General features: G+C 51.1%; 1 protein-coding gene across 19 annotated transcripts in view; it reads right to left on the reverse strand.

Moving 5' to 3' along the window:
* SUGP2 (SURP and G-patch domain containing 2) overlaps positions 1–16,511 on the reverse strand; it is a 43,548-nt gene that overhangs the window by 5,407 nt on the left and 21,630 nt on the right. For 8 of the 19 annotated variants that reach the window (XM_059060852.2, XM_067032527.1, XM_067032531.1 and 5 more), the window contains 5 exons: positions 15,374–15,894; positions 13,261–13,322; positions 10,179–10,315; positions 9,429–9,549; positions 6,597–6,853 (listed from right to left, as the gene is read on the reverse strand). In XM_059060852.2, the coding sequence (XP_058916835.2) occupies positions 9,429–9,549; positions 10,179–10,315; positions 13,261–13,322; positions 15,374–15,894 (841 nt within the window). In that variant the 3' untranslated portion in view covers positions 6,597–6,853. Of the gene's footprint in view, positions 1–6,595; positions 6,854–7,098; positions 7,203–8,794; positions 8,889–9,428; positions 9,550–10,178; positions 10,316–13,260; positions 13,323–15,373; positions 15,895–16,511 lie in introns of those variants that run through there. The other 11 variants (XR_010840421.1, XR_010840417.1, XR_010840419.1 and 8 more) reach the window with 4 other exon arrangements.

Consider the following 16,511-nt stretch of genomic DNA (forward strand, 5'->3'; position numbering starts at 1 on the left):
ACCACTGCGCCACCAGGGAAGCCCCTGCTTATGTATTTCTTTAGTGAAGTGTCTGCTTGGATCTTTGGCCCATTGTTTTATTGGGTCGTTTATTTACTTATTAATGTATTTTGAGAGTTTGTTATATATTCTTTTTTTTTTTTTTTTTTTTTTTTTTTGCGGTATGCGGGCCTCTCACTGTTGTGGCCTCTCCCGTTGCAGAACACAGGCTCCGGACGCTCAGGCTCAGCAGCCATGGCTCACGGGCCCAGCCGCTCCGCAGCATGTGGGATCTTCCCGGACCGGGACACGAACCCGTGTCCCCTGCATCGGCAGGCGGACTCTCAACCACTGCGCCACCAGGGAAGCCCTACACAGGTGTTTTGAGCAGTAGTATTCACAATTGCCAAAAGGAGTAAACAATCCAAATGTCCATTGACAGATGAATGGATGAGGAAAGTATGGTCTAGCCACACAATGAAATATTACTCAGCCATAAAAAGGAATGAAGCACTGACACATACTACAATATGGATGAACCCTGAAAACACCATGCTGAGTGAAAGAAACCAGACACAAAAGTCCACATAGTATATGATCAATTTCTATGAAATGTCCAAAACAGGCAAATCCATAGAGACAGAAAGCAGAGTAGACATTATCAGGGCTGGGGGAGGGGGGACTGGGGAGTGACTGCTAATGAGCATTGGGTTTCCTTTTGGGGTGATGGATATGTTCTGGAACTAGATAGAGATGGTCCTTGCACAACACTGTGAATGTATTAAATGTCACTGAATTGTTCACTTTAAAATGGTGAATTTTATGTTATGTGAATTTTACATCAATAAGAAACAAAAAAATTGGGGTGATCCTCATGGAAGCCAGCAAGGAGGGAGGTGCTGTCCCTGCCAACACAGGCAACCACTGGGCATTAGCAATTCTAACCTTTGTCTGGGCGTGTGGTCAGCAAAGACGCCTCTTCTCAGGTACCTGTTGGCTGCCTGTATTGCTTTCCTCCAGATCCCTTGCTCATACACACTTCTCAGCTGATGCTCCAGGATGGGGGTAATCTCCTTATTCTACAAATGAGGAAACTGAGGTTTCAAGGGGGTGAAGTGAATATTGTAAGATCACCCATGTGGTCCTCCCACCACATCACAAACTTGGGACTTTACTTTTAGGAGGAGCAGGCCAACAGGAAACCTCAATGACAGACTCCCCAGAGTCACAGAACGATGGAAACAGTACCGTGAACGTTTGTGAGCTTCGAAGCATGCTGGTGCTGATTCTCAGAAGCCTGGCATTAGATACTACCATTCTCCCACTTTATAAATGAGGAAAATAAGGCTCAGATAGGTGGATCACTCACCCCAGGTCACACAGCACAGGGAGGACATATTAGGACTGAGGACTCAAACTCTCAAGTTCTGCTTTGCTCTGAGCTGCCTCTAGGCAAAGCAAGTTATCAAGATGTGGACAGTGAAATCCTGAAGCTGAAACCTCAAATCTCACACCTGGACCAGGAATTCCAGGAACTGGGAGGTGGTGCTCCCACAAGTCCAAACAGAGGAATCTCTGGAGAAAAATCAAGCAAAGAAAAGCTCAGCTCATGAGGTCCCCCTCCTTGGGTCCTGAAGGAAGCAGCTGGTGTCAGATTCATCGTGGAGCTGCAATTCCTCAGTGTCAAAGTTCTCAGGGCGGTGAGCATGGGCTTGGTGGGAAATAGGAATGGTGCGTATGCATGCGTGTGTGCACGTGTGTGTGCGCATCTGTGTCTGTATATATACATGTGTTTCTGAGCCTGCACATGCACACGTGTCTTTGTATGTGTGTACGTATGCATGTACATGCACACATGTGTGTATATTATGGGGAGCTTCAAAACCAGAAGAGACCAACTGGAAATCCTGGAATTTAGTGTGAGTCTGGAGTCAGGCTCCCAGGCCTGTTTCTCCACTGGGAAATGGGCCAGTTTCTGCTGGATGTGAAGATTTAGAGTCCAGAGAGACCACTGTCTATCAGAAGATTTGTCACAGTATATAGTCGGAGCTACAGGCTGCGAAGCTGACACCCGTGATCTCCTCTGATTCTCAAAGCAAACCCAAGGCTCAGTTTATCATCCACGTTTTCATAGACAATGAATTTTTGTCACTCTAAAATCATGCAAGCAAAGCTTTCCAACCACACAGAAATGTATGAGGTAAACAGGAAAAATTCCACCCGCAGCTCAGCCCACTTCCCAAAGAACCCCTGTTGATAGGTGGGTGTGGAGTTTTCCAGATTTTGTCTGTGACGGTGCACAGTGCAGGTATATATTTTGAGTTTGTATCTTTATTTCCATATAGTTTAATACAGTGTATTAAAACAGCAATGTATGGGAATTCCCTGGCGGTCCAGTGGTTAGGACTCAGAGCTTTCACTGCCACAGGCCTGGGTCCGATCTCTGGGTGGGGAACTAAGATCCCACAAGCCGTGCGGCACAGCCAAAACTTCAAACAAACAAAAAAAAAGGCAGTGTAAATACTGGAGAAAAGTGGCTTTTCAATTAATGGTACATTTTGGACTCTCCGAGCTCATACATCATCATCCAATGTTATGAATGAAGGAGATGGAGTCCCAGATGTCATGGGGCTTGCTCAAGGTCACCCACTGTCATGCCCACGGTCTAGGACTTGACTTGGGTCTGCCTGTCCCACCCCAAAGCGGGTCCCCTTCAGACACTGTACAAAATACACTTCTTCATTGTCCTTTCATGAAACACTCATTCAATGCTGCGGTTTTAAAGACAAGAAGGTCCAGGTGAAGGAGCTCTCAACCCAGGTGAGACAGGGCCAGACTTGGGACGCCCCAAGCCAGGGGTGTAAGGGACAGACCTGGGGAAGCCAGACGGGCAGCAGGGCCTCTGTCAGGGAGCACAGGGAGGGCTGTCTGGAGGAGGAGACATGGGAAGTGGGCCTTGAAGGTTGAATGGAGGTCCGGCAGGCATAGTGGAGCCTGGGGGCGGGGTGGAGAGTCACCCCCACTGATGGCCAGCTGCGCAGCTTAGGAGTTTCCCTAACACTTGACATTCAGGAGTAGGAGCCAATACTTGACCCCAGGCCTCAACTGTAAGTCCCAACAACACAGGCTCAAAAGTTTGCTGCCTGTTGCAGCACAGTGCCAGCCCTACCCAGATGGGGAAACTGAGACTCGAGCAGGCACTGAGACTGGAGAACTCATTGTGCAGCCTGAGACCGGGCTCTTCCCCTTTCTGGGCCTCAGTTTCCCCATCTGTACAATAGGACAGGACAGCTGGCAGTCATGTAGCTGGGCAGGAGTTTGGCTCCAGCCCTAGCAATAACTGGCACCCCTGCTCCTCCCCTCCGACTGTCCCCACGCCCCAAACACATGGGAGTTTGACAATTTACCCCTCTCCTAGGGGCTGGACCCTAGACCTCAGCCCCTCCTCAGTGGAAGGGGGGCAGTTTGGGGGTGTGACCCCACCCTCAGGCTGGCCAGGGAGGCGTGAGGAGGGCACGCAGTGAAGGGGGTTACGGATCCTCAAGGACAATGCCTACTTCACAGGTGGGGAAACTGAGGCCCAAGGGGACAGGATATGGAAGGATCAGTAACAAAACCAGTCTCTCTAAACCCTCTCTAGGAGTGGTCCTGGATTACCCTGCAACTTGGCTGTACCATTTCACTGGAGGAAACCAGGCACATTGTCCCACCACCCGCTGTGGCAGGCTCCCCTTCCCCTTCCCCCAACTCCCAGCTGGTGCATATGCAGCCCTCATAATGCCCCTTGGGTGGGTGTTGGCCAATTACTGGATAGAGGGGGAAGTCAAGGCCTGGAGAGGCAGGGTCCCCTGCCCAGGCCGATGGGCCTCCTAGGAAAACAAAGTCACCTGCTGCAGCTGTGCTGGCCCCAGAACGGTCAAAATTGGAGGGAGGGGGTGACGGGGTTAGAGGGATCTGGGGGTAGAAGAGAGGGGTGGCAGCTGGACCCATGTCCTGAATATAGTGCAAGGACATGGTCCGGAGGGGTCAGGGCTGCAGACTCTGGTTTGCAGTGGAGCACTTCCCAGGATTCACAGCCTCACTATGCCCTGGCGAGGCAGGCATGGCTGGGGAAACAGGGGAACCCCTAGGGTTGCCCCCAAAGTCGGATGACACAGGAACACTGGAGGGAGGCAGTGAGTTGGGGAGACCCCAGAAAAGCCATTTGTAGGGCTTTATCCACAAAGTGTTCTACAATGTCAGGGCCAAAGTTTTGGGATAACCCATATGGCTATGGACAGGGAACTTGTGAGATAAATGACAGTCCAAGACATATATACATACTTAAATGTTTTTTGGAAAGTTAAGTGGAAAAAAGCAAAAGGCAAAACAGAATGTGAAGTATAATTTTCATTTTTAAGAAGGTCTGTATCTAAAATATGCCCAGGGCTTCCCTGGTGGCGCAGTGGTTGAGAATCTGCCTGCTAATGCAGGGGACACGGGTTCGAGCCCTGGTCTGGGAGGATCCCACATGCCGCGGAGCAACTAGGCCTGTGAGCCACAACTACTGAGCTTGTGCATCTGGAGCCTGTGCTCCGCAACAAATGAGGCCGGGATAGTGAGAGGCCCGTGCACCGCGATGAAGAGTGGTCCCCGCTTGCCACAACTAGAGAAAGCCCTCACACAGAAACGAAGACCCAACACAGCAAAAATAAATAAATAAATAAACTCCTACCCCCAACATCTAAAAATAAATTTAAAAAAAATAAAATATGCCCACATATAAAATCATCTAGGGACTTAACCTGCGGTCTGGTGGTTAAGACTCCACACTTCCACTGCAGGGGGTGCAGGTTTGATCCCTGATTGGGGAACTAAGAGCCCACATGCTGCGTGGCCAAAAATTAATAAAGAAAATAAAATAATCTACACATAGGGATCTGATACCTGAGTGCTGTGGGTCGTGGAAAATTATCTTCCCACAGAACACACTTCTGTACCTTCTGACTTTAGCCAGGCATTACTTATTCACAAACAGTACCTGAAATTAAACTCATGTGGAAAGACTGCTGAGACAACGAGGAAGCAAGTCTCTAGACGGCATGCATGGTAAGCCTTAAATTATTAAATTTATTTTTTGTTATTTTTACATGGGAGTGGGGAAGAAGGGAAACATCTGTGCTTTGTTCTGTGTGTATCTGGGTCTTGCATTTCCAAAAATCTTTTACAAAGAAAATGTACTCATGTTGCTTGAACGGGCATGTTTGTATGTATTACGTGTGCATGTTACGTAGGTCCGTGTGCAGGCATAGCAAAGGCCTGCTTTAACACTGGAGACTGGAGCTTCTCCGGCAGCTCCCTCTGCCTCTCAAGGTCCTGGTCCAGAAGGCTTCCAGGGAGAGGAGAGGCTGTGGGGGGAGGATGTGGAGGGGAGGGGCCCTCCAGGCTGAGAATGGCATGTTCAGGTTCCAGTTAGCCCTAAATGACAAGGTAGCAGAGGAAGAAATCCTTCCCAAATCGCAGAGGGGAAACTGAGGCCTGAGGTGGAAAGACCTGCCAGAGGTCAAAGCCTGAACAGTGTCCTGGGCTGGAGAACCTCATTCTGTGTGCCTTTGTCTAAGTGACCTTCCCCAGCCCTGCACAGTGATAAAGGGAAGTTGGGAAAGGGGGTCTCCCAAGAGGGAGGAGGAAAATGGGTGGGGTCCTTGTAGTTTCTGAGCAACTTTCTCAGGGAGTGGCACTAAAGCTCATGGTCAGACACCAACCTCCAGGGCTCTGGTGAAGACGATAGCAAACGTGTGGGAGGTTCGTGGATGACAAGAGCTCCCATCATGATCATATGGGTCCTCGTCACTCCTGAGTGTCCTCTGGGACACAGTGAGGGGAGAGGTTCAGGGGTCTGACACCAGCTTCCTAAGGGGCCCTGTCTCCTCCACACCCCCTTTCTTGCTGACAAAGCCCCCCAAACCCTTCCTGTGCTCCCTGCTACCCTGGGCACAACCATACCCCAGGCTCCTGCCCATTACACTGTGCTCAGGTAGAGGTCTCTGCAGGTCCTGTAGGTGCCAGGCTTGCCCACCTATGTGCTCTTTACCCTCCCTCCTCACCAGAAGGGCCAAGGGGCTGCTGACGGAGGAATCAGACACAGGCTGGGCAGAATATGGGAACAGCAGGGAGCTTTGAAGATGTCCCACAGGCCAGCTCCTAACTCAGGGGGAAGCCCAGGTGGGCCTTGGTCTAACTCTGGCAGCTGGAACCCCGACCCTGAGTTCAGGGAAGGCCTTGAGGTGGGCAGGTGAATTGTGGGCAGCTCAGGTAAAGCTCCATGTCCCAACACCCTCTCAAAGTCAGATTTCTGTACCCAGCAATAAACCCCCCTCTCCACAGAAAACAGGGTGGACCCATCCACTATGTTTGGCCCTGATCACTACCTGCTTTCTGGCACCCTCTAGGCTTTCCCGTTGACTTACCAGGCCCCCCCAGCTGCAGCAAGCAAGTCAGAAAGGCCCCGCAGGCAGAGGGCATGCCTGGGAGGCAGCAGTGTTTACGATCTGGCTCCATGTAGGCCCGACAACATCTACCGTGTGTTCCCCAACCAGTCTGATTTTAAAACACATCAACGGAGACCATGGAAAATTGGGTTTCCTCTACATTTATTTCAACTGCTAAATGATTAACAACATCCACAACTTCTTAGATTAAAAAAAAGAAAAAAAAACCCAAAGCTTCCATTTTGTAACATCACAAACGTCTTCTAGGTTTTACCAAGGACCAAAAACGCTAAATTTCTCTATATGATTTCCAGTGATGGAAACAAGGCAGAGACAGTAAGCACCCAAAGTGGTGAGTTAGCACTTTCCGGATGCCTGTCGTCCTCATGGAAGAGACCCTGGAACTAGAATGACAGAAAAGACACTGTGACTTTGACAAGGCTATGCAACTGCACATCGCACTTGCTCTCACGCGTGCTCCCCGCAGAGCGGCCTCTGCTGGAGGGGGCAAGGGCGGGCACAGAGGGGCAGCGCGCTGGTCCCCAGCCGACAGCTGGCACAGGGACGCACCACCACGCTCCTCCCCGGCCCACGCAATGCCTTCACTGCCTCAATGCCAACTCCACAGAAGCGCCACCTGAGTGCTTACGGGACTTTCCAGGCTCAAGAAGTAAGTGCTCCCTTTGACGACTGCCAAAGGCTCACAGTGTCAGCTCAAAGCAGGACACCCCCAGGAGGAGGAGTGGCAGGAGGCTGTGGAAACAGGGTTCAAACCCCGGGAATCCCTAAAGTATTTTACTTATAAATAAAAGCAGAGAAAGCCAAGAATGAGTATACTAGAACAAAGCGAATATGATGGTCAAAGCTATGCTTGAAAAAAGAGCCAGGACCCATGCTGGGGGGTGCACACCTCACTCAGCACCAAAGGGTGTTCTGTGAAAGGCCATGTGGGATCGAGGCCCTGTTCTCAGAGTTCTATCCCTTTACCTGACCCCCAGCCAACATGGAAGGCTGTTGGAAAGATTAGAAAAGAAAGGAGGTGAACCCCCATAGCTGTGGTTCCCCCAGACCACACCACCCTGCAGGCTATTTCAACTCTGCTGAAGAACCTCCAGCATGTCCATGGCCATAAAGATCTGCCAGTTGCCAAAGCAACAAAAGTGATCAGAAGCAAGCAGAGCCCTGGGGACTAGCCGTGGCATGAAGAAGGGCAACATCAGGCGGGCACGTGAGATGCTGGCACAGGCCCGTGACGCTGTGCCGGTGAGTGTGGGCCAGACAGACAAGACAGATCCAGAGCCTGGGACTACAGCCCAGGAGGTCTCGGGCTTTGAGAAAGCAAGGATTTCATAACAGCCAATACAAGTGGCTGACAGGGTAACTCATTGCTGTGTCCCCCAAGCTTATAGTATCAGCAGGATCCTGTTTTCCAGATTTTAGCATGTATTTAAAACTTCAACACTGCTGCTTTATGAGGAAGGGCTGAGAGATTCCCACAGCCTGAGAATTTCGCATGTAGTTGCAAGAGGCAGAGTGTGAGAAGCTGGAAGGGGCGGCAATCATATGCCTTGAAATAGCAAACAGCTGCAGAGCCCACCCCAAGAGGATCCTTTCTGCTCTGTACAAAGGCCCTAATAAAACAATTCTTTACACTGCCACACATGCAAAAAATTAAGAGTCTTGAAGAGTTTACACCTCCCACCCCTTTGTAGCAGAGACTCCATATGTGGTTTAAAAAAAAAAACTGTAGTTTGCTTTGTGGATTCTAAGACACACGTAAATTTGGGAAAGTTTCATCGGTGTAATGATTACTCCCCACTGAATACAGCTGCTGAATACATTGCTGAAATTTCGTCAAGTCTCTTGGGATGCATTTAAGAGATGAGACTCCATAAATAACACGTTCATCGAATCCAGTACCTCCACTTGTTTAAAGAGCTTCAGCACTCCAACCGACAGCTGTGGTACCAGAGCACAGACCTCATTATTACTGATTTATATTCCCTATTTAAATTTGAGAAGATACAATCTGTGACTGTTTCGGTATCAAGTTTGCTAGCAGATCACTTTTAGAGAGCAATGTGTCCCCGGACAGGAAAATCGACAGGAGCTGGCTCCTGAGCACTTAAAGGGCGCTGGTGCTTTTAAGGGCAGCCCCACCTTCTAAGCGGAACCAGGGGAGACTTGGAGAAGACTTGTTCCCAAAAGCATTTGGAAGAGGGTGAAAGGCAAAAGCAGATTGGAAATGGTGCGTTCTTTTTTTAAGAAAAAGAAAAGCCAGCAGGTGGAACCTCCGCACCAGAAACTGCAGAGACGTTTGTTTTTCGTGTACACACCAAACCTACTTGGGCACTGGTTCCAGGGCAGATCCGGGACAGAGGTGGCGTTTTAAGAGTAATTGCTGCTTCAAGCCTTATCTTTCTCACCAATGGTTTTCATCTATTCAGGGAGAGAACGATTTTGTTCAAAACTGAGATGGAAATTATGGGTGGGGAGGACAACTAAAAGGAGAGGAGAAAGATAGAATATTTATAGGCCAAAGGCCCCTCAGAAGGAAAAGGATTTGAAGACCCTCAGAAAGGGATGAGGCAGAGTGGCGTCCTCTGCAGCACCAGCTTCCAGGTCACCCTTACATTCACAAGACACCAGGCCACTCCCATGGTGGCTTGTTTCCACAAGATGGCCACGTACAGTCGCAGCTGGGAGCCCAGTGCGGAGGCCGCACCATGGGCTGCGTGCACTGGCGTTTGGCGAGCATGGGGCTCGCTCCTTCAGCCTGGAAGGTGAGAGGCGGGACACATCCACATCCAAACACTCTTTTTGTTTCCCTTACAAAATTTTATGATCTTTTGGGGGGGAGAGATATTTTGATGTTTGGGTTTTGAGGAGTGGGGCACACTAACTTTTCTGGAGGAAGCTTCTCTGTGTACCAAAACATAGCTTAGGCAGAATGCCCCCAACACTAGCTCACACACATACCTATTTGTTGGCCCGTTTGTGTCTGTACATCTGCATCATCCTCTGACGGAACACATCAAACGTGTCTTCTTTGTGCTGCTGCCCGTCGGCACCCAACCCCTCCCCTTCCGAGGCAGTTCCCCTAAGGAGCAAAATGGAGAGTTAGCCACACCTGAGCCCAGAGCCCGGCCACCAGGAGATGAAAAACAGCCTGAGCCATCTGAGTGGGACAGAGGTATGAGGGACAAGCAAAAGTGACAGCAAGGGAGGGGGAAAAAAAAAGACACAATTCACAGTGGGAAACAAGGGATACTCACCCGTGCAGGCATGCGAACTTTCTGAGAAGTGTGCTCAGAAGCCAGCCCCTGATTACAGGAGAAAGCCTCCCCAGCAGGTGCTAAGCTCAGTTTTAACTGAAATGCTTGCTGGATGCTAATGGGCTTAATAAACTCTGGGCCGTGCTCTACCCTGGCTAGTCTGCATGTGGGCTCCTGGAAAAGGGAAGTAAGTGGCTCTTAGCGTAACTACCCAGCATGACCACTCAAGATTTTATGATAATAATGAATGTGGCCAAATGCCAGGGACCAAGTCTATGCAAGTGCAGCAAAGAGCTGCATATGTAAATGATCTGCTATAAGCCATGTTCGACATGAAGGAAACCAACGATCAGGCTGCAGGTCAAAGGACTTAGGACAGAATCCCACAGAAAGCCTCATCTCCCCAGGCACGGTTGCCCATCCCCACCCCTGGCCCCCAGTGCCCGCTGCGTACACGCTGACAGGCTCCCTGATGCCCTTCCCGCAGGAGCCCAGGCCGTGGCCCTCCTTCCAGCCCATCTTCTGTAGCATCTGGAACCCCAGGTTCTTGTCGGTCAGTTTCTGCTGGGCGAAATCAAAGTCCTGGGGTTTCTGAGGAGAGAGAAGAGTGTGGCACGAGAGGTGCGGCAAAGCCCCTGGACAAGGGTCTGCCCTGGGTTACACCTGGACATGGTCCAGTACTAACACCCCTAATGCCTCCCTGACTCCACAGATGCTCAAGATCAAGCCATGGTCCTGGCAACATTCCCTGGGTGGGTTGAGACCTCTAAAGGTTGGAGGTCACCAGCTTGAGGTATCCCCACAGAACCACGCCAGACCAGCCTCTCAGGCTTCACCATGACCACTCTTGTTGCAGTGTTGAGACTGTGAATTAAACTTCATGAGGGGATGGTGGGTCCTGGGGCCAAAGGGTGAGTAGGAAGAGCCCAGAGTGGAGACCTGGATAAAGAGAGTGGCCCTGTGATGACCAGAGGGCATATCCCAGGCTGAGGGACACAGGGCACAGGACTTGAGGCAGGAAGGCCCCTGGAGTGCAGAGTCAGAGGGGCAGCAGGGCTAAGGCAGGAAGGATCCAGAAAGGCAGTGGAGAGAGGCTGTACAGAAAAATCGGCTCAAACGGTCCTCCCTATTTGACCCCCACTCCTCTCCCACTGCTTCATTCATTCCCATGGGCTTCCAAAACCCTGAGCAGTGACCCCATCCTGGAAGCTTCCCTGGGTGCCCTCAGGCATTACTCAGCAAACCTGACTGACCTATGTGTCTGTTTGGTCCTTCTCAGGTCTGGAGCTCTGAGAGCTCCCCAACGGCAGGAACCAGGTTTTACTTGGACTCTGGGGTCCATGTCTAGCACAGAGCAGACCTCACTGAGAGCCAGTGCAGCTGGGAAGAGGATGGGGCCTGGGAAAGACCTTGTGGGTGGAAAGGTAAGAAGCCCTAGAGGAAGTCTGGGCTCCAGAGCTGACTGTGGGAAGACAAATTAAAAAGCCTAGAGGCCTCTGGAGGAGGAGCCTACCCTGTGTGAGCAAAGTCACTCATGAATATTCATTAGCACCCACAGTGTGCTGGAAGCCTGGGCAGCTGGGGGCTCAGAGTCCCTGCCGCCTGAGCCTGTTTCTTTAATCCGTTTACTAAACACTAAACACAGCCTGTCCCCAGGGCCTCACATGCTCCCAGGGAGAAGGTTCCTCTGTCCTGATCAAGGCAGCTGGGAGTAGTGGAGAGGGTCTGAGCAGGGGACAAGTGTGGGAGGGGAAGAGGCTGGGGAAGGCAGAGGGAAGGCTGGCCACAGGTCCCCAAATGGCAGGGTTGCATCCCCCTTCAGGAAAGCTGTTCAGGTGGAAGCAACAGGAGGAACAGGGGTCCACTCAGCTGGACAGATCTTTGTGAGTGTTCAACTGTGTCTAAGAATCACCCTGCCTGGTTTCCTGGGGCTGGAGCAAAGCCATGCACCATAGGCCAGGCTGAGGTGTGCACAGAGAGCTCCAGGGGAGACCTCCTCCCTGCTTGCAGTCACCCCAAAGAGAGACCCATGTTTGCAGGACACCAGCTGGCTGCACACCGGGTTAACATACATTTCATTTAATCTGCAAGGTATCTCCTAGCTGCAGGACAGGTGCAACTGCCCCACTTTACAGATGTACAAACACAACCTCAGGATTCACATGCCAAGATTAGATGGCCAGGCTGAGCCTAAAAAGGCTGCCTTCTCACCAGGCTGTGCCTCACCCAGGACACCAGATGGGTACCCGGGTGCTGGGTCAGCTTAAAACCCAACACAGCTATTAAAACCACAAGCTTCAGGTACAGGAAGGTCCCTGGCTCTCAGCTGTAACTGGAGTTACACTGATGCTTCATTTGGCCATTGATATTGACACAATGCACTCAGAACAGGTCTGAGCCACAACTTGGGCTTTGCTCACCCCCTGACACCAGCAGAGACCTCGCCTGGTTCCCCACTCACCTCCCTGACCTCTAGAGACCTGTGATGTCCCCACATGTATCCCAGGTGAGCTTGTCTAGCCTCACCTGCCCCGACATGTGTCAGCCCAGCTGTCTGGAGTGTGCCCCCGTCTCCTTCCAATGACCTGCTCCCACAGGGGCTCCCCATTTCAGTCAATGGCAGCTCCATTCTCTTAACTGTCCAGGCCGACAACCCTGGAGTCACCCTGGACTCTTGGCTTTCTCTGTTCTACATCTAATCCATGAGCAAGTCCCACCAACTCCACCTTCACCTCTCCTGGCTCCCTGGCTCTGCCTTGCCCCCCACCCCACAGGCTGCTCTCAACACAGCAGCCATAGTGGCCATGTCTTCCACCCAAATCCCCACCGTGGTTCTCCAATGCCTCTCCCAGAGAAGGGGCCACAGTGCTGACATCCATCTACAAGCCCTATGTGACGTGGGTGCTTGCCACCTCTACTTCCTCACCCCATCACTCCATTCTAGGCACAAAGGGCTCCTGCTGACCTGTGACTGATCTGGGGCTTCTCCTAGGCCTCCCTGCTTAAAGGGTACCCCCCAACCCACCTTATTCCTTGCCTCCCTTTGACCTGCTTCTCTGCACCCACAGCACCCACCATTCCCAGTCCTGCACATTTCTATTGCTGCCAGCCCCACTCATGGCTGCCTCTAGGTGGGCAGATGCAGCTGGGAGCACAAAAGGTGCTGACCGGTTAATAAACACACACATGCACACACATGCGCTCAGCTTACTAGCAAAGCAGTGCACTCTTTTAACCACAATTATAGTCTACTAAATCTGAACTTCTCATTGGCTGAGACATTATCTTGTTCATCTCTCCAATCCATTGCACATATCAGGCCTCACACATCCGTTAAATAGACTAATTACTCCCTCTTGTGGTTTTGGGCAATACAAAACACTTTTAAGAAGTCCTGGGAGAGAAAAGTCTGTGTGTTGTGCTTTGTATGCTGACACCTGGCCTGAAGTATGAGTATAGCTTAGTCACACCAGTGCCCTTTGGAACTCTGGCAAACTCTGACTACGTCACACGTGAGGACTCACAGACACACTCACCTTCTTCTTGGTCACGGGACGACCCCGAGGCCTGTCATAGGCAATTCGAACTGGTTCGTGAACTGGAAGACAAAAGAAATGTATATATACACACATATGTACTTTCCCCAAATTATTTAGAGGATGAGGGTGCTGCAGTTTTGGCTTATAGCCCCTCTGCTGACAGAAGGTGGCTAGGAGCTGCACCACAGGGCCAGCCGTTTGGCCCTGGCTCCTCTCAGGAATCGTGTGACCCACAGAGTGCAGAGGCAGAACAGAGGCTCAACTGAGGGCTGCCTTGCTGTGGAAGAGTCTACCTAAGCGTGACTGCCACATTTATGACGAAGGACCTGACACGTGGGTCATTTTCCATGACCCTAGGAATACATTTTGCTTCAATAAATGAGCTATTTGCAACACTGTGCCCTCCTCATGTCCCTGTGACTGTTCCATAGAGAAGTAAAGTCCACTCAGAACTTTCTAGTCAAAACAACCATGCTTCTCATACACAGCACCACATCACATTATTTTTTTTTTTTTTTTCTGGTATGTGGGCCTCACACTGTTGTGGCCTCTCCCGTTGCAGAGCGCAGGCTCCGGAAGCACAGGCTCAGTGGCCATGGCTCACGGGCCCAGCTGCTCCGTGGCATGTGGGATCTTCCCAGACCGGGGCACGAACCCATGTCCCCTGCATTGGCAGGTGGATTCTCAACCACTGAGCCACCAGGGAAGCCCTCACATTATTATTGTTATTATTATATTTGACAAAGGAGAGATCAGCAGGTCTGGTACTATCTCATCAACCACCCTATCAAAATAACTGAGAGCTTCTAAAGTAGAAAGAATTCCACTTTCCCCTCATGAAAGCCATCTTAACAAGCATTCTGATGTGCTACCATACTCTGATAAGATCTGAAGGACATAAGAGTTTAGTAGAACAGTTAGAAATCCATTGCAACACCAAGGTTTCCAAACACAAACCATGAGAACTGTCCCTTTAGCAGGAGAAACTATACTGACACTGCTGGATGTGAATATGATGGTCTCAACAACGTAGAACGCACAGGCTCTCCGCACACAATGGAGCCCTGTTCACTAAAACCACCTGCCATACAAGCATCGCAGCATGAGCCCCACACAGGCCCGGCTGTGTGGAGACCTGGGTGGGCAGCGAGCAGCCCAAAAAAAGGGGGGACATGATGTGATTCACCTAATGACAGTCTAGAAAAGGCAAAACCACAAGGCCAGAAGATGGTCAGTGGTTGCCCGGGCTGGGTAGAGGAGGAAACTGCAGAGGGACACAGAGACACTTCTGGGACGAGCTCCAGCTCGGCCATACTGGGGGGCTCATGCCTATACACCTTTGCCAAAACTCCGTGAACTGTCCATTTGAAAAGGGTGCACCTTTACTGCTGGTAAATTGTACCTCAAGAACCTTGACCCTCCCCACAGGCAGGAAGGAGATGGCCTTCCATGGCCAAGGCTGGCAGAGCATGGATTGCACAACTCCCACTAACCGCTGCCCAAGACTGGTCCCGGTCCGTGTCCTCCTGCCTCATCGTCACTAAGCAGCTATCACTACTCTGGGGTCTTCAGGGAGGTGGGGACACTCAGAAAGCTGGGCATGCCTCAAGATCACAGGCAGGGAACAGCCAAGATGACCCAGGCCCGTTCCTTCCACAGCCAGGACTCCCCTGTTTGAAGCTGAGCAATAATGGAAAATAACAAACAGCATGTGGGGTGCTAGAAGCCAAACGCAGCATCTCCTTAGAGTGCCAACCTCAGACCAACTGGAAACGTCAGTTTCTCATAAACATTTTGGACTGTGTGCAAAACCAACAGGACTATTTTAGGTTAAAAACATAAAACCGAAGAACTCCATGTTGTGTTGGCCCTGGAAGTGTTCTGGAAGGTAATGTCCAGGTTAGCTGGAGTAACCAGAGGCAGAAAGGGTGACGGGGGCCAGCTGGTCATCTTGCACCTGAACTTGGGCTGAGGGCCAGGTAAATTCTTCAAAACAGTCAGACAACGTCTCCACAATTTTTCATGGCCCACAACTGATCATCATGACTCCTCCTCAGGTGTTAAACAGAAGACCGTGCTGGGGGCACTGTATCAATAGCCAGGCACTCACCTTTGGGCTCCTGGATGAGACACAGCCTCTTGGGAGCCGGAATCATGCCGACCTTCAGCGACTTGCTGCTGACTCTCTTCCGAGGGAAGCAGGTCCCTGAGGAGGGCTGTGACAGGGCAGGTGCACCAGGCGGGCCATCCTCGGCCACCTCACTCAGGAGGCCATCAGCTGGGGGGCTGCCCTCCGTGCCCTCGGACTTGGTCGACTCTCCTGCCGGCCTGGAGGCCCCTCCAGGAGTGGGAGCCTCCTCACCCCCTTCCTCGTCCTCCTCCTCATCCTCCTCCTCATCCTCGTCTTCCTCAGGCATCACCTCTGGGCTCTCCAGCTCAGCCTCGTGCTGGGAGGGCTCATCCTCAAACCCTCCTTCCCCCTCCATGGGCTCCAGGGGACTCTCCTGAGAATCGGCGCTCTTGCTGGCATGAAGGTTCAGCGGAGATGACGTAAAGCAAATCGATGGGCACAGTTCAAATACTTTCTTTCGATAGAATTTGAAAGCTGAACTGTTTTGATCATGTAGAAACCTGGGATAAAGATGAAATACATTGGTTAACCAGAGTGTTCTCTATAAACATTCGTATTTTCTGAAACTGTCCAAATGGACCTTACAAAGCTGGGGGTGGGACAAAGAAGAGAACACATGACCTCTTTCCACCAGCTGTGGTTCATGGGCAGCTTTACAATGAGACAGAAAGCTTGAAAAGTATTAGTAATTTAACGAAGGAGCCAGAACATAAGAGGCCTAATTGCTTTCTCGGGGAGGGAGCTGGAGGAACAAGGTATGCAGGGACGACCAGAGAACATGCTAGAACGAGCTCTAACACTTCAGCCAGGAGATCCGACCTGGGCCTTACCTCATCTCTTTCTGATTATGTCACCGGCCACTCTGGGCCTGCGTGTGCTCACTGTGACTCTCTGGTTCCTCCCATACTGCAGCCATGAGATGGAGAGAGGTGTGTCACCTCCTGCCTCACGTCCTGCAGCAAAGCTGCGTGAATGTGCTGGCAAAAAGGCCTCTCTGAGCCTCGGAGTCCAATGGCCCTAGCACAGCTTGGAGCTGCGGCTGGTGTGAGAAACCGAAAACACACAAAATTTACTTGGGCCAAAGGAAAGACAGCCCTTGTTCTTGGACAGGACAACT

The sequence above is a fragment of the Kogia breviceps genome, chromosome 4 (assembly GCF_026419965.1).
Source record: "Kogia breviceps isolate mKogBre1 chromosome 4, mKogBre1 haplotype 1, whole genome shotgun sequence".
NCBI classification, from domain to species: domain Eukaryota; kingdom Metazoa; phylum Chordata; class Mammalia; order Artiodactyla; family Physeteridae; genus Kogia; species Kogia breviceps.